We start from the raw sequence: 19,869 nt of genomic DNA on the forward strand, positions 1-19,869 counted from the left end.
GATAGAGGGCCACTTCGCTTGCTTCTTACCGCTCCTTTGGGTTTGCTGACCCAGGATTTGCTTTTTATTTGTTAGCTCCAAGGTAGTGCCGTGCAGATGCCTCCTCTCCAGGATGGTGTTTTCATCCCATCGCTCTTCCTTCGTTCAGCAGGATTTCAGTCCTCTCTCCCTTTCCGTTGCTGTTACCTGTTACCCTCAGGGCTTTTTCTATAGATACGTCCCCGAGTTGAGGTCTTCTGCTTTCTCAGGAGCTCCTGTGCTCTCCAGAGAAGGCTCAGGGGACGCAGAAGCGTCATCGACTTTAAACTTGGAGACAATCCTGGCCGTTTCCTGCGTGATCTCAAAATGTTTGAGCTGCTGTCTCCCTCCTGAGCGCTGCTTGAGTGTGCTTGGGTCGTTCGAGCTGTTCCTGCTCCTACTGCCCTCCTCCAGGACGTCCTTTGTCGTGGAGCTGCTGTCGGTGAGGTTGCTTTCTGCACCAGACTCCGTGGCCACGTCGGCTAACGTCGTAGTCCTCAAGGGCAAACTGGAAGATTTGGGAATGACTGGTTTGGTTTTCGCCTGCGTTCGGATGTATTTTACAGGTTGTCGGCTGAAATGGCATCTGGGCTGGGTCGCTACGACCGTGTCCGAATCGCTGTCCGTCTTTTCCAGCACAGAGTCCTCCAGGTCCTCCAGCTCAGAGCCAACGCTCGTATTCATGTCTGAACAACAACAAAAAAATTGGATGGTTATCTCAGGACAGTGAGATAAGGTTTCTACGACAAACAATTTTGGCTGATGACTCGTTTTCCTGTTAGAAAAGATGCTGAAAACCCTCCTGCATCAACAGGAGCATCAACCCTCCTGCTCCTTCCAGCAGCCTCGTTGCTCGGGAGCAACCACAAGAGAGAAACTTGAAAGAGGTCTAAGACACCCATCAGGCTGTCCTCGACCCTTCCTGAGGAACAGCAGGAAACATGTTTGGGCTTTTCTGGGAGCCACGTGGCCGTCGCTGAGTTATCCGTGCGGAGCCGGAGCCGCGGCGCCGAGGAGGACCCCGCGGTGCGGGAGGGAGGCGCGAGAGCCGGCGACCGCGGCACGGGGCGCGACGGCATCGCCGTCACCGCGTGGTTTACCTGGAGCATCCGCGCCGAGCGGGCTGCCGGCTCCCTCCGGGGTCAGCTCACCGGTGGCTTCCCTGGAAGACGAGTTATCGGAGACGCAGCCCGCGTTTAAACCGTGCTTGGAGGAGGAATTCTGTTGGGAAAAGCCATGGATGTTTACACATGGACTCTTATTTGACCTGATGACACCGTCAGCTCCCACGTCACCCCAAACCCTGTTAGAGGAGGCGACCGCTCGAGCTGAAAACCCTTTGATGTCTCCTGGATCATCTAACTCTTGGGGGAATGGGGAGGGAGCTGCGGAAGGTCACAGGGAAGGGCCATGAGACCAAATTATGGTTCAAGACCTGCCAACTCCAGCATCCCTCCCACAACTGCCAAAAAATCCGCGGAGCAGCAGCGTGCCGAGGCCAATTCCCAGGTCCCGCGGGATGCTGCGGGAGCCCGTTTCAGGACAAAAAGGGGGAATGTCAGGAACTGGGCCGTTAACTGGTAACTATTGCCAAAAGCAAACGGGAGGATGAGTGAGGGGCACGGGAGTGCCGGAGTCGTAGCTGGTACGGAAGCGGTGCCAGCTTGCACCAGGATCAGGTCAGCTGGGCTCCAGAGGTTGATTTTATTAATTTTTATGAAATGAGAGTGCCCTTAGAAGCAACTCCCCTTTTTTGTGGCCCCTTCTGTGGAATTCAGGTAAAAATGGCTTTGAAAATAGTCCAAGGCAATAGCTGTGCCCATCTCGAAGGGCTTTCCGTGGAAGTTTTTTTACTCCTGTAGGACTTGGGCACGCAAGAAGTGAATTGTGTCTACCCTGGTGATTTTTATTTCGGCTGTCATCATCACAGTTGTTCCAGTTTCTGCTTCCTCAGTGAACTGGACTTGTAGAGGAAGCTGTGGGTGTCATGGATGTGGTCCCTGAGGACACACGTGAGCACCCCTGGCTCAAAAGCAGGAGGCAGAGAATCCCTGAACCTGGATCTCACTCGCTTTGGCTTCACCGTAGGAAAGTCCTCTCCTCTTTCTTGCTCATCAAACTGTGAAAAGGGAAAAAAAAAAACAAAAACCCACCATGTCCCAGCTCAGGGATGCTCTGCCCGTTTGTGTTTTTGAAAGTGCTGGGAAATATTGTGAGGAAAGAGCTGGGAAGCCTGGGAAGAACGCAGAACACCCGGAATCAGGGGGTGGAAAAAAAACAGGGTGCATGGCCACTGCTCGGGGATGCAGCAGAACCCTGCAGGGCTGTACTGGGGAATCTGCTGGGTCTTGAGTGCACGTCGCTGTAGAATGACTGGAGTCCAGAGCATGGAGCAAAACCACCATCCAGAGTGGTCTGAGAAGCTGAGCGAGTGATCATAGAATCCCGGAATGGTTGGGGTTGGAAGGGACCTTCAAGACCATCCAGTTCCAACCCCCCTGCCATGGGCAGGGACATCTTATGGAATGATGGAATGGTTGGGGTTGGAAGGGACCTTCAAGACCATCCAGTTCCAACCCCCCTGCCATGGGCAGGGACATCTTATGGAATGATGGAATGGTTGGGGTTGGAAGGGACCTTCAAGACCATCCAGTTCCACCCCCTGCCATGGACAGGGACACCTTCCACTACACCAGGTTGCTCCAATCCTCATCCAACCTGGCCTTGGACACTTCCAGGGATGGGGCAGCCACAACTGATCTATAGCTTATAATTTTTTCTGTTTCTCCCACCCTGTGTGCAACAGGCTCTGCTCCTTCTTCTCCGAACAACCCTCTGATAGCAAACGGGTTTGTTATCTGTGGAGAAAGTTCTCTTTAATTGCTACTCCACCTCCCTGTCTCTACAGCAGGGTGAGTAAGCCCAGCTCGGTGTCTGGGAGCTCTACCTCTGGAGTTATGTTCTGGATTGTGTTTGGGCTCTGAGGTCCTTCATCCTTTTCCGTCGCCGCTTCTTGCGAAGGATTTTCACATCCAAGGGATAAGGATGAAGGCAGGTCATCCATCCCAAACACCCTTTCGTAGTTCTGAATGAGAAACTCCACGATCTGGGCTTGATAGCCAGAGTCAACAAGGCAGGACATGGAGACGTCGCTCCCCGAGCCTGGCCGGATCAGGGTTGGCCCAAACACTATACCCAGGTTGTTTGGGGACATCTTGTTCTCTTCGTATCTCTCTGCCACCCTGGGGAAGGGAAACACGACTGTTAGGGCATTTGGGTTGGGAGCTGGGAAACCCCTGAGTACACGGATGGAACGTGCCAAAACCCCCGTTTCTTAGCAGAGAGAAAAATCCCATCTTTTATGGGGAACTGCGCGGGGAAACTCTGGAGGAAAAACCTCAGGAGTTGCCTGGACCTGTCTGGCTGACGAGAGCGGCTGTTTCTTGTGACCTGTGTCCAGAGCTGGGGCAAAGGGACTGGATTCCTGTTATTCCTTGACCACTTTAACTATGGAGCGTTATCAGTGAGGACCTTCTGGTCATAGAATCATAGAATGGTTAGGGCTGGAAGGGACCTTCAAAGGTCATCTAGTCCAACCCCCCTGCAAGGAACAGGGATATCTCCAACTAGATCAGGTTGCTCAGGGCCTTGTCCAACCTGGCCTTGAACGTCTCCAGGGATGGAGCATCCACCACCTCTCTGGGCAACCTGTTCCAGTGTTCTACAACTCTCATGGTCAAAAATTTTTTCCTAATATCCAACCTGAATCTACCTCCCTCTATTTTAAAACCATTACCCCTTGTCCTATCACAACAGGCCCTCCTGAACAGCCTCTCCCCATCTTTCTTGTAGGCCCCCTTGAGGTACTGGAAGACCGCTAGAAGGTCACCCTGGAGCCTCCTCTTCTCCAGGCTGAACAGCCCCAACTCTCTCAGCCCCAACCTCTTTCTGGTCCTTCTCAGTCATCAAGACTGTCTCTTAATTGCTGCAAGATGATCCTTTCCATGGAATCCACCACGGTGAGTTTTTTTATGCTCCTCACAGCTGCCTGCTTGGCTCCAGATCAGCCCTCTCCCAGGTCAAGGAAGCCCAGATGCTCTTCTCACGCGCCGGCCGCTCCGTGGGCAGCGAGGTCTCAACGGGGGTCTGTGGTGGGACCTGACACTAACCAGCGTGACCACCAGCACGCTCCTCACCTGTACAAGTGCGCGACAAGGTGCCGCAGAGTGTTGTAGTTGCTTCCAGGCAACCTGCTCAGCAAATCCTTCATGCTCTGGATGGGATCCGCCGGGAAACCCGCGCGATCCGGTTTTTCTTCCCCAGGTTTTTGCAAATCTTTGGCGAGGGCGATGAGATCGTTGTAGAGCTGGGAGAGCAGCACCGGTGCCGAAAGCTGCGGCGAGAGGGGGAGGAAAACGGCGCGTTACTTCATCCCGCTGAGCTGGCACCGGGGGGGATGCGGTCGGCCGAGACGTGCCCTCCCGGCGGGGATCGGGTACCCACTTCCTTCAGGAAATGCTTCAGGACCCCCGTGATGTCGTGGGGGGAGTGCTCGGAGAGCTCTACCAAGCTCCGTCCGTTCTCGAACGCCTGGCACAGCTTTTCCACCCGGGCTTTGGATCCGCTTATCCGATAGATCCCCTGCGCGGTTCAGAGCGGGGAGAGGTCAGGAATTTCGGATCCGGAGGAGAGAAGAGTGAAGCCGGGACAACGGGCTACTCACCTGCACCCCGAGGGCACGGGCTTCGATTTCGGAGGTGCATTTCACCACGATGAAGGGAACTTCCTCCGGGAAATCTCGAGGAACCTGCGTGAAGTCGATGCCGAAAAGGGGCACTCGGTTGGGCAACTTCTTGTGGCCGCAGGCGATGAGCAGGTTCTCCAGGCACTTCTTGTGGCACGCCAGGCAGCACTGGAACGGCAGAACCGTTACGGGCTGGTGGTGGTCCAGCACTGCCGCGGTGGCTGAGCTCGGAGGACTTCTCCTGTCCCCTCAACCACCAAAGTCCCACCAACCCCAAGAGGGTTGTTTCATGGCTTCCTCAAGGACAGAAAAACGTGCCTCGTGCAACGGAGAGGAAGGAAAAGCCCCGAAATTTGCAGAGGGGGCCCCTCGTTCTCGCAGACCTTCAGCAAGATGATGGTGACCCCAGGGACATCTTCCAGCCCTCACCTCCTCGCACTCGAAGCCGCTGACCATGAAGTTGTCACACTCCCTGCACTTGGATGGGCCCCGCAATTTCCGGAGCCGGTGGGTCTGCGCCGCGCTGGAGAGGAGGATGTTCCTAAATTGCTGCTGGGATGTACCGTTTTCTGTGGGAACAGCGTGAAAAGGAACCGGTGCGTAAGTGTGGTTTCCACCTCGTGGGGTCAAACAAGCGCGTGGCTCACCGTTCTCAAAAGCCTGCAAGGAATCTCTCTCTTCGAAATCATCCGAGGAGGACACGGTGCTGGTGGATGGAGCTTTCAACAGTTTCCTGTTGGAATTTCCTTGAGAATAGAGAAAATAGAAACGGCTGTTCTCATCCTCGCGATGCGCAGAGTGGGTCGGTGTAGACTTTATTCCCTTTTTAGGGTTTTGGGCAACGTCAGGCATGAGTTTCTACGGCTCTTACCTGGGCTAGAACTGGGAGAATCCAGAGACCGGGATTCACAGCTCCCTCCGAGGCTTTCTGTGTCGCTGCAGAGGGATTTGTTCGTGCCTGCGGAAGGGGGATCATAGAATCATAGAATGGTCAGGGCTGGAAGGGACCTTCAAAGGTCATCTAGTCCAACCCCCCTGCAAGGAACAGGGATATCTCCAACTAGATCAGGTTGCTCAGGGCCTCGTTCAACCTGGCCTTGAACGTCTCCAGGGATGGAGCATCCACCACCTCTCTGGGCAACCTGTTCCAGTGTTCTACAACTCTCATGGTGAAAAATTTTTTCCTAATATCCAACCTGAATCTACTTCCCTCTATTTTAAAACCATTACCCCTTGTCCTATCACAACTGGCCCTCCTGAACAGCCTCTCCCCATCTTTCTTGTAGGCCCCCTTGAGGTACTGGAAGACCGCTAGAAGGTCACCCCGGAGCCTCCTACGGTGGATACGGTGACAAACCGTTCCGAGCGCTCTCGGGATGCTTCACCACGGGGCTGAAGTCCAAACCAAGCTCCCAAGAGAATCCATAAACACTTTTCCATGTTTTCTCCCAGTCTGAGCAAACCCTTAGGCACTGCTCTAGGAATCTGAGAACCTCTCCCACCCCTTTGGCCACCCCTCTGAATGAAACCACAGCGACTGGAGAGAGAAAATTGTGGAATTTTCGTTAAATCCAACCTACTCTGTTCGCCGTTGGTGGAGAACTGCTTTCGGGATGGATCTTCCGGAGCGCTGGCATCCTTCGCTGCGGAAGAGAGTCCGGTGTACGGCAACGCCGTCTTCTTCTTGCCGCTGGGAGGGGACCTGAGAAGAGATCACAGTTTTCCAGAAAAACAGACAATATTGCATCATTTTGGTGCCTGGCGGGTACCCGGGACAAAGCATCTGTTTACGGGCGCAAGCTGAGTTTTCAAGGAGACCTTTCCTTGCACAAAGGTAGGAAAATTTATTCAATGTGATTTCCCTTTTGCTATCTGCAGGAAAAACTTAGGAATTATTTGGAAATCCGAAAGTTGGAAATCCGAAAGTTGGAAATCCAAAATCTGGAAATCCGAAAGTTGGAAATCCGAAAGTTGGAAATCCAAAATCTGGAAATCCGAAAGTTGGAAATCCAAAATCTGGAAATCCGAAAGTTGGAAATCCAAAATCTGGAAATCCAAAAGTTGGAAATCCAAAATCTGGAAATCCAAAAGTTGGAAATCCAGCTTCACCCATGTGAGAAATGAGCCATCCCAATCTTTGCCAAATGATGGGAATAACTGACGGGACGTGGCTGAGAGACCCTCTCTCCGTGAGCGGAGCTGCGCAGGGGGACGGGATCCCGACGCCTGGGGCTGGGGGCTTCTCCATCACCAGCAATCCCAAAGCTGCCACGTTGCCAGGTTTCAACCATCACTATTTTTATTCCGTGAGCTTCATGTTTCTGACATTTCATCTAGGATAAATGTTTTCCACTTCATTCATTTTTTTTTTACCTCTGCCCTCCGGCAGCGAGTGGCTCGAATTCAAACACTTCCACGTGGATGTCTTTCTTCTGCAGAGCCTGAATGAACTCCAGGTATTTTTCTCCTGCTTTATATGGCTTGCAGACCTCGGACAGGTACTGGTATCCCGCTGGAATCTGTTCTGACTGAGCCTGCCGCTGCTTGAACATCCTTAAAGTGACCTGACAAGGAAAGAAAAAGAAAATGCTCATAGAATCATAGAATCATGGAATGGTTTGGGTTGGAAGGGACCTCAAAGATCATCTAGTTCCAACCCCATGGTTAGTCAAAGCCTAGGTGCTTCTTCCTCCCTTGGATCCCACAGTTCTTCACCAACTTTCTGCTTTCCATGACCCAAACTTGGTTACCTGCACTTCTGCTTATTAATAGTTCTACTTAACAGGTTGGATAAAAAGTATTTACCGTTATCTCTTGGGTTTCCTTTTCTTTTTTCCTCCCCCCTCTAGACTTTCTCTATGGATATCTCTGTCCTCAAAGGAATCATAGAATGGTTAGGGCTGGAAGGGACCTTCAAAGATCATCTAGTCCAACCCCCCTGCAAGGAACAGGGACATCTCCAACTAGATCAGGTTGCTCAGGGCCTCATCCAACCTGGCCTTGAATGTCTCCAGGGATGGAGCATCCACCACCTCTCTGGGCAACCTGTTCCAGTGTTCTACAACTCTCATGGTAAAAATTTTTTTCCTAATATCCAACCTGAATCTACCTCCCTCTATTTTAAAACCATTACCCCTTGTCCTATCACAACTGGCCCTCCTGAACAGCCTCTCCCCATCTTTCTTGTAGAGTAGTAATTGAAAATGTGCTTGGATATCTGAGAATCGTTGGGAGCAAAGCAACATCCAGAGAACTTCCCTAACTCCAACTGCTTGAGAATGGTCAGTCACAGGGTGGTTCAGCAGGGAAATGGTGACGAGCCTGGAGGTCTTTATCCCAAAGAGTTTAAGAGAAACTTAAACATTTCCCTGAAACAAGGATTAGAGGAGAAACGAGACGACCACACGTACCCACGTCAGCACCTCATCCCCCTGGTAAATGAGCTTCCGGATGTGGGAGATGATCCGTGCCCGTACTTTCTCCAGCTCTTGCCGTCGGAAGTTGGCATCGCTGATGCACGTCTTGTACAAAGCTTCCGTTTCCTGAACCTGCGCCCGACCAGAAAAGGAGGAGAAAGTCACCAGGAAGGGGGTGGGAAGACGCCGTAACGCGGGGCCGGCGGCGGTCCGAGCCCATCACCTTGGCCTGCGCCTCCTCGCAGGAACGGCGTCGCTTCTCCAGCAGCTTGTTGGCGCTGCCGGGGTTGGCGACGGCCACGCTCTGGTACTCCTCCTCCGCCTTCGCACTCAAGAGCTTCGCTTTCTCCAGCTCCTCGCAGCGCTGGACGTACTGCAGGCGGGACTTGCGCAGCGAGGACAGGGATTCGTTCTGGGATGGGTCAAGGAACAGGTGTAGGAACCTCGGTGAGGTTCCAGGAGGAAAAAGTCACGGCTTACAAGGAAAGCACCTGTCTCTTGGATCAAATGGATGTTATGGTTCAAACAGACATCAGTGTTCTTTGTCCCCCTTCCTCCCAAAGCTCAGAAGCTCTACGGGAGCCCCTGCGTAGAGCCCCAGCCCTCCTGGATCCCATTCCACAAGGTGCCCAGGAGCATCCTCCTCCCCAGCAGGGACCCCTGGAGAAAAGGGCTGCTCCAGAAGTGCGAGCAGATCACGTGCAGCTGGGTTTTGGCGAGGGGTGGCGAGCACAGAGACGTCCTTTGCTGGGGATTTAGAATCATAGAATCATAGAATGGTTCGGGCTGGAAGAGACCTTCAAAGGCCATCTAGTCCAACCCCCCTGCAAGGAACAGGGACATCTCCAACTAGATCAGGTTGCTCAGGGCCTCGTCCAACCTGGCCTTGAACGTCTCCAGGGATGGAGCATCCACCACCTCTCTGGGCAACCTGTTCCAGTGTTCTACCACTCTCATGGTCAAAAATTTTTTCCTAATATCCAATCTCCAATTTCTCTCTGCTGAAGACAGCCCAGCCGTGTCCTCGCCCCGCCAGCGACAGGAGGTGGTGGGATCTGGCAGGTGGCACAGGCAGGGTGGCACGGGAACGCTGGTAGCACTTAAAAAAAAGCACTTTTATTCAACAGCAGGATGCGTGTTACGTTATTTACTTGCTGCTTCTTCACAAACATTTGTTTTCAGTGGTTTGAGCCGTGGCTGGGATAAATGTCAGACCCATCTTTTGGTCTCTTACCATTCTCTTCTGCTCCTTTGTCCACTGGTCTTTGAATTCTTTCCTCCACTTCTCAATTTCGTTCTTCTTGGCCGACAGAGGCTGTGGAGGAATAACAGGAGAGCAACGGTCCCTCACGAGGCAGGAAAAAGTATGTGACATGAGAAAGCCTTGCAAGATGCTTCTTTTTCCCTTAAATTCCGTGTGCTATTCCTTCTCTCTTCCCCTCCGCCCCCTTGGACCAGGATAAATCACTGCTGGTGGGTCTCTGCGATGCTCCCGTCTAATTTTTCAGTGAAACTGCCCCAAAAATACAGCACCTGGTAGAACTCCTTGTGTTGGAGCAACCCCACCGTCTCGTTAGCTGAATTTCCAACCTTTATGTCGTGTTCCAGGACCATGGTGTAGAGCGCCCGAAGAGGCATATTGTACTGCAGAAACCAGGAAAAGGAAACATAAAGTGATGGATAATCGCTGCGGCTTCCCTCAACGTAAGAGTTTTTGGTAGCTACGACTCAGATCTACTACAGAAAGTTGAGTGTCTACGCTGGTGGAACGAGGTGGGGGGGTTATTTTGGACAGCACAGGAGGATGCTTGAAGCAGAAGAGCTTTTATGCTGAGTGTCATGCTGACCAGTCCATCCTTCTATCTAATTTTCCGAAAAATCGCTCCGTGTCACGAGGCAACGGAAGGAAAAAGGACCTAGTCCCAACACCGAGCGTTTTTAGGCAGGTTTTTGGAGGTGTGTGAGCTGTTGGATTTAAGCTGGACTCTACAAGTAGTTCAAGCATGCGGACAGCCTCCGGTTTGCTCCTCTTCCTCCGAGGGGAACCCTGCCCAGCGAAGCGGGAACGTCGCCAACGTACCTGTTGGAAGATGGCGTTTCGTCCCGATTCCGCTATCTTCACCATCCCTTTGGCAAACTCCATCTCTGTGAAAGGGCAGAGTAGAATCAGAGACGAGATTCACCATCGGAGATGAGTCTGTTAAAGCCAGACGTCGTTCCGGCCAATTAGGATCGTTCAGGGAAGAAGAAATTCTGGCTCCAGTTCTTTATTTTTAGGCAAAAACAACTGGAAAGGGCTGATGTTTGGCCACTTTCTCACCGCCACGCTTTTGCTTGCCACTGGGTGTTCTTGGCTATCATTTTTTTTTTTTTTTTTTTTCCCAAAAAAGCTCTTGAGAAGCGTATCCGGGCTCCCAGCTGGTTCCGCGCCCGGACTCACCGTAATTCAGACGTTTTTCAATCCAGTTGAGAAGCTCCTTGACGTACTTGCACCACGTTTTGGCGTATTCGAGGGCCGCCTCGATGCCGCCTTCGCATCTTATCAGCATCTCGTCTGCCTCCTGAGCTGTTAACGGAACAAATCCGGGTTCAGAACAGCAGAGGCTCCCCCCAAAAAGTGGCAAAATTGGAGTCTCAAGAGTTGGTGCCGCGAAACACTCGGAGAACGGCCATAAAAAAGGGTCTTTCAACTCAACAACGTCGTTATGGTCTACGTCCCGTGCAGTCCTGCCCACGGAACCAGGTCATTTAGACACGTATATTCCTCTGCCCTCCACTTTTAATTAAATATTTTTATTTAATTTGTTTTGAGGACCTAATGGGTTCCTGGGGAGTTGCAGGAAATACTCTTGCTCCTTGGTGGAACCTCATACAGATTCATCACACAGCAGTGGGCGAATCTAAAGACATTTCATGCTGAAATCTGTGAGAAAGCAGCTTAGAACTTTCTGTTTTCTTCACAGAGACTTGATATGAAGGAAAAAAAACAATTTTATGTTGCTTTTTGTGATGCCAGCGACAAGTACAGAGCTGGTGAGAACCCTCCTGGCGGGTAACAAAGTGCTTCAGAGCATCCCAAGTTTCACTGGGTTGATCTTTACTGTGCTCAAAACCAGCAGACCTTTGGGAATTGATGTCTCAGTATTTAGAAATCAGTATCCAGAAAAAATATAGTTGATAGAAATCAGTATCGAGAGCTCACGAGAATCATAGCAGCTTGTTAACGAGATGCTAATGGACAAACAGAGGAGAAGACCTTCGTGCTGGAGGAAGCACGACCCTACTGGGCTCAAACAGTCATCCTCATCCTCGCTGGGCATCAGCCCGAGCCAGAGGCACTGGTGTTGTCCATCCGTGTCGTTAGGAGGATGCTGGGGACCGTTGCCAGGTGATGGACCAAGAGTTCTCACATCACCTCTCTGATTTTTACCTGTCATATCCGCCTGCGCTTGCTTCTCCAAACTGGTTCTGCTCTTGCTGAAGCTTTCACTCAGCTGTGGGAGGGGGAAAAAAAGAGGAAAACGGGGAAGGAAAATGAGTATCCAGCTCAGAAATTTGGAGGATTTTTCCAAAAGGTCAGCTGGAGTGCCTGGTTTGCCTGAGGTTTGAGGGACAGGAGGTGACACGGTATGGAGGTCTACCACAGACAGAAGCACGTCGTTAAGGCAGAGGGGTGGAGGCTGGAAAAGGGCTGCAAGGCTGGATGCTGGCAGCTCTTACTTTATTATAAATCACCAAATATTTGATTTTTATTTTGAAGTTTAGCTCATGGGATAGTAGGATTACATGAGAACAGTGGCTGTCAGAGAAAAATTAAGTTCCTACTCGCTTTGTTTAGACAGAAAACCACAAAATGTGGCTGATTATCCCCAAAAGTCCCCCACTGCCCAAAGCAAGCAAAAAAAAAATTAAGTTTTATTTTGAAGGTCTTCTGTTCAAGGCCAAAATCTTAGAGATGTTTGATGTGTGACCCTCAAACGTATTTTGGGTTTGCTGTGTCCAATCTTTTTCTTAGCAGCCGGAAGCCAAACCAGCAATTTCCACAGCTTGTTTTTCAGAAAAAAATATAAATCCCAAGAGGAAATGCCTGTTCCCACTAAATATTATCTGCTCTGTTGCCACCTCCATCGCTGAGCGTTGCACAGTTCTTTCCTTCTATTCAAGTAAGACCTGTGACCGTTTGGTTTTTTCCAGAAAATCACCCCAAACTCAATTTTAATAACATAATTTTGAAAGAAAATGGATCTCCTTCTTCACCTACCGCGACGACGTCTCCTTCTGCGGCCGGGTCGGTGTCGTCAGTGCCGTCGGCGTCGCCGACGAACATGTCAACTGTCCTGTACAATGAGAAAAAAAAATGGAATGAAGCCAATTGAGGTTCCAAAGACCCAGACCAGACCAGTTCCTTTGAGGTTCCAAAGACCCAGTTCAGCCCCATTTCTCGACGTACGCGTTCCCAATGGAGATTTCGATGGCATCCAGGCTCCGGAATATCTCACTGTACCGCTTCCTATTTTCAGGTGTCCTCTCCTCATCGTTGAGACCTGGAGTTGGAGAAGAAATCATTTTGCTGAAGTTCCTGACCCAGAGGTCCCCGAGGCCGACACGGTGGTCTCCGAGCCCCACTATCCCGCACGGAACCACTGGGAAGCGACGGGCTGCGACGGCGTGGCGAAGCACAGGAAGGTGAGGCTGAAGGTGAGATGGGATCCGAAAGAAAATTTTGGGAACGTGGCGTGGTTTAGCCCGGCCGGTAACGAAACGCCACGTGGCCGCTCGCTCGTGCTCCCCCACCCCCAGGGAATGGGGAGGGGAATTAAAGTGGGAAAGGGAAGGAGACTTGTGGGTTGAGATAAGAACAATTTAATGAAATTTAAAGTAATAATGATAATAATACATGAATATATTTTTTACACTGAGGGTGCTGAGGCACTGGGACAGGTTGCCCAGAGAAGCTGTGGCTGCCCCATCCCTGGAAGTGTCCAAGGCCAGGTTGGATGAGGCTTTGGGCAACCTGGTGTAGTGGAAGGTGTCCCTGCCCATGGCAGGGGGTTGGAACTGGATGATCTTTGAGGTCCCTCCCAATCAAAACCATTCTGGGACTCTATAAGATGTCCCTGCCCATGGCAGGGGGTTGGAACTGGATGATCTTTGAGGTCCCTCCCAATCAAAACCATTCTGGGACTCTATAAGATGTCCCTGCCCATGGCAGGGGGTTGGAACTGGATGATCTTTGAGGTCCCTTCCAACCCAACCCATTCTGGGACTCTATAAGATGTCCCTGCCCATGGCAGGGGGGTTGGGATGAGATGATCCAGAAGATCCCTTCCAACCCAACCCATTCTATGAATTTAGGACTTGTGATCAGCTGTGAAAACTGGGTGGAAACTTTTCTTGTAGCCACTCTGAGCTGAAGTCACACCATGCCCTTGGTCGGGTGCTGGCAGACCCGACGGAGCGGCTCACACGGATCAAACCCCCGTAGCGCCCACGCCGGCGGAACCGCGTTTCACACGGAGCTACCGGCGCCGTTAATCTCACTTTCCGCTCGGTTCCGTGTTTGTCACCGAGGGCCAAAACTAAAATTGACTCAGGCTGAAAGTTGCTGAAAAAAAAAACCCACAAAAAAACAAAAAGGAGAAACGTTTGAAACTATGAAACTGGGCACAATAGGTAAAAACAAAAGCAAACTTCACTCTTCTTTGTCCTTTTGACATTCCAGGAAACAGGATGTGGTTGACCTAAATCTAGAATTGCTTCACTGATAGTGGGGTTTTTTGACAGCGAGCAGCAAGTTCTTGCAAGTGTTGCTCAAATGATGTTGGGTGGAAAAGTCAGTTTGCGTCTCGTTAAGTTGCAGCTACTCCTGGGCCTGAAAAACACAGATTTTTAATTTTTTTTTTCAAAGCTGGTTTTGGTTAGGAGCTGCCATTAAGACAGCATCGCACCGCTGCTGACCTCGGTCTTCCACGTTGCCTCTGGAAGAGGCTGGTGACTCTGGGAAACTCCCAGGATGCAGGAAGGACCCAGTTAGTGGGCACCTGCCGGGGCAGCGGCACGATCCTGCTCATCTTCCCTGCTCACCACGACCCTGGAGCACCTTTCCTATGAGGACAGGCTGAAAGAGTTGGGGCTGTTCAGCCTGGAGAAGAGGAGGCTCCGGGGTGACCTTATAGCGGTCTTCCAGTACCTCAAGGGGGCCTACAGGAAAGATGGGGAGAGGCTGTTCAGGAGGGCCAGTTATGATAGGACAAGGGGTAACGGTTTTAAAATAGAGGGAGGTAGATTCAGGTTGGATATTAGGAAAAAATTTTTGACCATGAGAGTTGTAGAACACTGGAACAGGTTGCCCAGAGAGGTGGTGGATGCTCCATCCCTGGAGACGTTCAAGGCCAGGTTGGATGAGGCCCTGAGCAACCTGATCTAGTTGGAGATATCCCTGTTCCTTGCAGGGGGGTTGGACTAGATGACCTTTGAAGGTCCCTTCCAGCCCTGACCATTCTATGATTAACAAATCCAAGACACACCAATTTAATCTGGATCCCAGCAGCTCTCGTTGCCTCGTGCGAGCAGCTTTAACTTCTCCTGTTTACCACCAGCAGAAGATTGTACAACAGGAAGAAGTGACTCAACTCGAGCAGCGCCGGCGATGGGCAGAATGAGACATGCTGCTCTTGAAAAGTGCCCGAGCTAAGCGAGAACCTCGAGTCGTTTGCTTCGTCTCGCTCAGACAATATCAAACGTAACGCTGTGAAAGTAAGAAGGTGCAAAAATCGGATGTAAAAAGTTTTCCTAGCCTAAAAAACCACCAAGCTGGTGTTTTCAGCCGTGTCCTCACCAGTTCAAACACGTGCTTCCCCGCACGCAGCCTCTTCGGCGTTCAGGAGCAACAGCCTTTTGTCCCACCTCTTGGAAATCTTGGAAAATTGGGAATGAACTGCCTTGAAAGTGTTGCTCTTCGTTGTCACAGCTGCCAGCCGTCTGTTGGACACCTTCAAGACGTCCCTTGAAGGGATGAACTTCAAGAAGTTCACCTTCAAGATGAACCCCCGACTGCTGCTTGCTAAATAAGTAAACATCTGCACGTATTCTCCTGTACTGGAAGGAGAACGGAGCTCCTGTGCCTGGCAGGCTCATGGAGGCTCCCATAAATATCCATAATCTAATTCGTCTTCCGAAGCCCTTTGCTTTGGCCGGTGAGGATCAGGCAGCAGAGCATCCGCTGCGGCGCTGAGATGTAGGACCACAGCCCTGGAAGAGACTCCGGCTCAGCCCTTCGTCCGTTCACCACGACTCTGCAGCCTTTATTTACAAATGGACCCATCAACTTAAAACCAGTTATCTTACCGGACAACCATGACAACTGGAAGGCTGATCTAGAAGCTAACTCTTCTGGAGATTAAAAATTATCTATGTTCCTTGAAGGACAGCATATCCTTATTCTTCTTATCTTCTTATCGCCCTGGAGGTGTTCAAGGTCAGGTTGGATGAGGCTTTGGGCAACCTGGTGTAGTGGAGGGTGTCCCTGCCCATGGCAGGGGGGTGGAACTGGATGATCTTTGAGGTCCCTCCCAACCCAACCCAACCCATTCCATGATTCCATAAGATGTCCCTGCCCATGGCAGGGGGGTTGGAACCGGATGGTCTTTGAGGTCCCTCCCAACCCAACCCAACCCATTCCATGATTCCATAAGATGTCCCTGCCCCTGGCAGGGGGTTTGGAACCAGATGATCTTTGAGGTCCCTCCCAACCCATTCCATGATTCTATCTCAGACAATTCCAGCAGACACCTCTGCCGGAGTCAACACCAGACCTACATCCTACAGGCAGAGCATCTCTGCGTGGCCAACGCTCGCAGTGGAGCGGGCCAGCCGTCGCGCCGAGTTCTGCCCCGTCCTTGGATGGACAAGACCGTCATCCCATCTGCACCGTCTTCCTTCGGGAAAGCTCCCCGCTCTTCCCTGCCTTCTGCCGCCACGACGGGGAGACCGGGCTCCCACGGCGGTGGGCGTGCAGAGCCTCCAGGATATTTTTAGCAAGAGAAGCTCTTGTGCTGCCGTTCGGCAGAAGCTCCACTTCCCCTTCAGCCGCAGCCGCCGTGAAACGAGGTGTCCAAAGCTCAGCCTGGCACCGTGGCCAAATCTTGGCATCACAAGCCCGTTCCTGGTAGCGCCTCCCTCTTCTGGAGGGAACACTGGAACAGGTTGCCCAGAGAGGTGGTGGATGCTCCATCCCTGGAGATGTTCAAGGCCAGGTTGGACGAGGCCCTGAGCAACCTGATCTAGTTGGAGATATCCCTGTTCCGTGCAGGGGGGTTGGACTAGATGACCTTTGAAGGTCCCTTCCAGCCCTGACCATTCTATGATTCTCTGATTCTCTACGCTTGGTCCTGGCGCTTTGCGACACAACATCTGGATTTTTCCACCGGAGCGAATCTCTCGTTTCCGCAGGAAAGGGCTCGCGCTTCGGTAGCATCCGGGTGAACCCCAGCACAGCTGGAGCCAAACCAGTCTGAAAACTCTCAGTCATCCACCACTCCCATGGGAAATCCTTCCTCTTTAATCCGGACACATCCCTCGGCGAGATTACGGCAAAGGACGCTGCTCCGGCCGCCTACACCAGCATCTCTGTCCGAGGAATAAATTTTGGAATGAAATAACCCGAGTTCCTTGACGACAGTTTTGCAAAACCAAACCCACTTCCCATCTGTCGCTCGGAGTTCTCAGCTTCTCTTCCCGTTTCGGTGGAACCAAGGCCCTGACGTGGCTGGTTCGTAAATTCGGTTTTAATTTTTGAGGAAGGCGGAACCGCTACCACCCACCGCGATCACCCACAGCTGGCAGGAAATAACCAGCGAGGTCAGAGTCTTGAGCAGCAGAACGTATTAACGAGGGGATTAACGAAGCCCGCCGGGGAGGAAGGAGAATGTTGCTAAAACAGACTTGTCTTGGTAAAAGACAAGGAAAAGGATCTCTTAATTAGCAACAGAAGGAGGAACCTGGGACACTCATTGGCCAAAAAATAAGGGTGAACGAAATAATTTCCATCAGTCGTTTTGGTTTTGCAAATTGAGGGGGATCTCAGAACCAGATTCCTGCTTTTTGGTGGGTTTATTGACTGACCAGACTTGTGTCATCATAGAATCATAGAACGGGTTGGGTTGGAAGGGACCTCAAAGATCATCTAGTTCCTGGATCTAGGGATCTATGGATCTATATGGATCTATATGGATCATAGAACGGGTTGGGTTGGAAGGGACCTCAAAGATCATCCAGTTCCAACCCCCCTGCCATGGGCAGGGACACCCTCCACTACACCAGGTTGCCCAAAGCCTCATCCAACCTGGCCTTGAACACTTCCAGGGATGGGGCAGCCACAACTTCTCTGGGCAACCTGTAATCATCTCTCCTGGTAAAGTGCTTGATGGGACCAAGACTGTAGGCCAAGAAATAGGGCAGCTTTTTATTAACAGAGTCTTTAAGTGGCCTCAGAAATAGTCATGCTTCCACTGCAGCACATGATGAACATCCCAAGTCGGGTACGGATGTCATATCACCGGGCTTGGAAGTCTCTGCCTTGAAAAACAGAGATGGACACAACGGGTGGTTGCCCAACATGAGCTTCCTGCGCAACGCCGCCAGCTCCGGGTACGTAAAAAAGGGGAACGTCGTGCGGAAACAGGCCCTGCTTGTGCCCCCAGACGTAACGCTGGGTGATGGGCACGTTGGGTGTTGGTGCCAGTTTGGATAAGGGGTTGCACAGACGGTGCCGAAGGCAGAAAAGCAGGGGGGTTGGAACTGGATGGTCTCTGAGGACCCTTCCAACCCAAACCATTCCATGATTCTATGACTAACGTTGCTCGCTGTGTTTCCTTGATTACAGAGACAGCGAGAAGTTGGTTTTTTCCACCTCTCTGAAGCACCAGGGACTGGCCCCTGTTGGAGATGGGGCTCTGGCAGGAGGGATACCTGCTCTCAGGTGGTGCAGAGACCCCTCGGATGCTTGACCGGTAAGTGCTACTCTGATTCAAACTGGTTATGTTCAGAATTAAGGTGGTCACCTTCGAGAACGAGGACCCACAGCACGTTTTTGTCGGAGAGACTCGAGCGGGTGATGGTACCAGCACTAGGTACTTCCCATCTCTTCAGAGAAAACGCTGCACCTTCTGCCTCCTGAAAAAGGGGTTTGCACCCCTTAGAATCATAGAATGGTTAGGGCTGGAAGGGACCTTCAAAGGTCATCTAGTCCAACCCCCCTGCAAGGAACAGGGACATCTCCAACTAGATCAGGTTGCTCAGGGCCTCGTCCAACCTGGCCTTGAACGTCTCCAGGGATGGAGCATCCACCACCTCTCTGGGCAACCTGTTCCAGTGTTCTACAACTCTCATGGTAAAATATTTTTTCCTAATATCCAACCGGAATCTACCCCTTCCTCCTACGGAACTCAACGTCCAGCACAAACTCATCGAATCATTTAATCTGTCGGAGAAAGAGAACGGAACAGTCAGGACCTTCATGGAAACCCCAGTTAGAGGAACTTAACGGCTGTTTCCAGCACCCGTGTTTCCTCGGTGGCTCGCAGCCCGCCCTGCGTCACGCGTCCTACCGTGCCCCAAAAGCTCACGACACAAACAGCACAAAAAATTGTTTCAAATTCCATCACATACCACTTGGTTCTGGGTCCCCCATGGCTCAACCGTCAGCGTTCCGCTCTGCCGGCAGCAGAATCCCGAAGAACTCCGCTCCGAGTTGCGGCTGAGTTACGGAAAACCCAAAATTCCTGCTCAGGTCGGACGCCAAGAGGTGATCCAAAAGCCCATGAGAGCTGGAGGAGACCTGCCCAAAATATCTGGCAGAAGTGCCCGTCGGCGAAGCGCGGCTGCCGAGGTCAAATCTGCTTCCTGCAGGCGCGCTTCCGCGTACGGCGAGCGCGCGGTTGGCGGAACTCGGATGTGTCTCGGTGAACGGCGAAGAGGGGACCATCTCCCGGCGTCGGGGCTTCCAGCCGCCTCGGTTTGTCCACCTGGGGAGAAAAACTCTGCTTCCCCAAGAACCACCTGGAAAACCGTGGAATTTTTGCCTTCCGTTTAGGAATGCCGGCGGTGATTTCGTGATGGAAGCGCGCTGCGGGAAATAGAAAACATTTATTCAAAAGTTTTAGGTGGAAGCGAGCAGAAATTGGAGGCAACTTTTTCTCTTTCTGCAAATATTGGAGAAACTGACAGCAAAAATGTGACAGTTGACAAAAAAAATTGTGCTGAGCGGTGAAGTTATTGGGTTTTCTTCACTAAATAATGAATAATTTAAAAAACTATGTATTTTTCTGCACCCAATTTGGCCTTGGACTCCCAAAAAAACCCACAATTTCCCTTTCCTCAGCATCTGCTGGCGACCAGAGTGATGCTGCTGAATTCCTTCTGCCAAGCTTCTCCGTGGATTTCATGGTGGGTGAACCTCCAGGCTCCGCCGTCCCACCAACTCCAGCCAGACACACGTCGGAGTTAAGATTCATCGTTAACTCTTGGTTAATTCAAACAAAAATTAAAAAAATCCTGGAATCTCACAGTTCCTGCTCCGGTGTTGAATGTCTCAGGCTCGAGGGGACATATCTCAGGTAGGTTCCATGGGTATAATGACAGGTTTACTATAATTTTTTTATAATTTACTATATTTTTTTATAATTTACTATA

General features: G+C 51.4%; 1 protein-coding gene across 1 annotated transcript; it reads right to left on the minus strand.

The window, feature by feature from the left end:
* Positions 1 to 207: 207 nt before the first annotated feature.
* Positions 208 to 18,871, minus strand: GMIP (GEM interacting protein). Its single transcript, XM_086630941.1, has 21 exons — positions 18,847 to 18,871; positions 12,629 to 12,722; positions 12,440 to 12,515; positions 11,609 to 11,672; positions 10,619 to 10,744; positions 10,259 to 10,323; positions 9,712 to 9,822; positions 9,413 to 9,493; positions 8,402 to 8,590; positions 8,173 to 8,310; positions 7,136 to 7,326; positions 6,343 to 6,464; positions 5,634 to 5,720; positions 5,410 to 5,508; positions 5,192 to 5,331; positions 4,742 to 4,930; positions 4,522 to 4,659; positions 4,215 to 4,411; positions 2,966 to 3,260; positions 1,119 to 1,239; positions 208 to 704 (listed from the first exon to the last, which is right to left on the minus strand). The coding sequence occupies exons 1-21, from the start codon at positions 18,866 to 18,868 to the stop codon at positions 208 to 210; spliced, it is 3,042 nt and encodes a 1,013-aa protein (XP_086487067.1). The 5' UTR covers positions 18,869 to 18,871.
* Positions 18,872 to 19,869: the final 998 nt, after the last annotated feature.

The sequence above is a fragment of the Tauraco erythrolophus genome, unplaced genomic scaffold (genome assembly GCF_009769465.1).
Source record: "Tauraco erythrolophus isolate bTauEry1 unplaced genomic scaffold, bTauEry1.pri scaffold_61_arrow_ctg1, whole genome shotgun sequence".
Lineage (NCBI taxonomy): Eukaryota > Metazoa > Chordata > Aves > Musophagiformes > Musophagidae > Tauraco > Tauraco erythrolophus.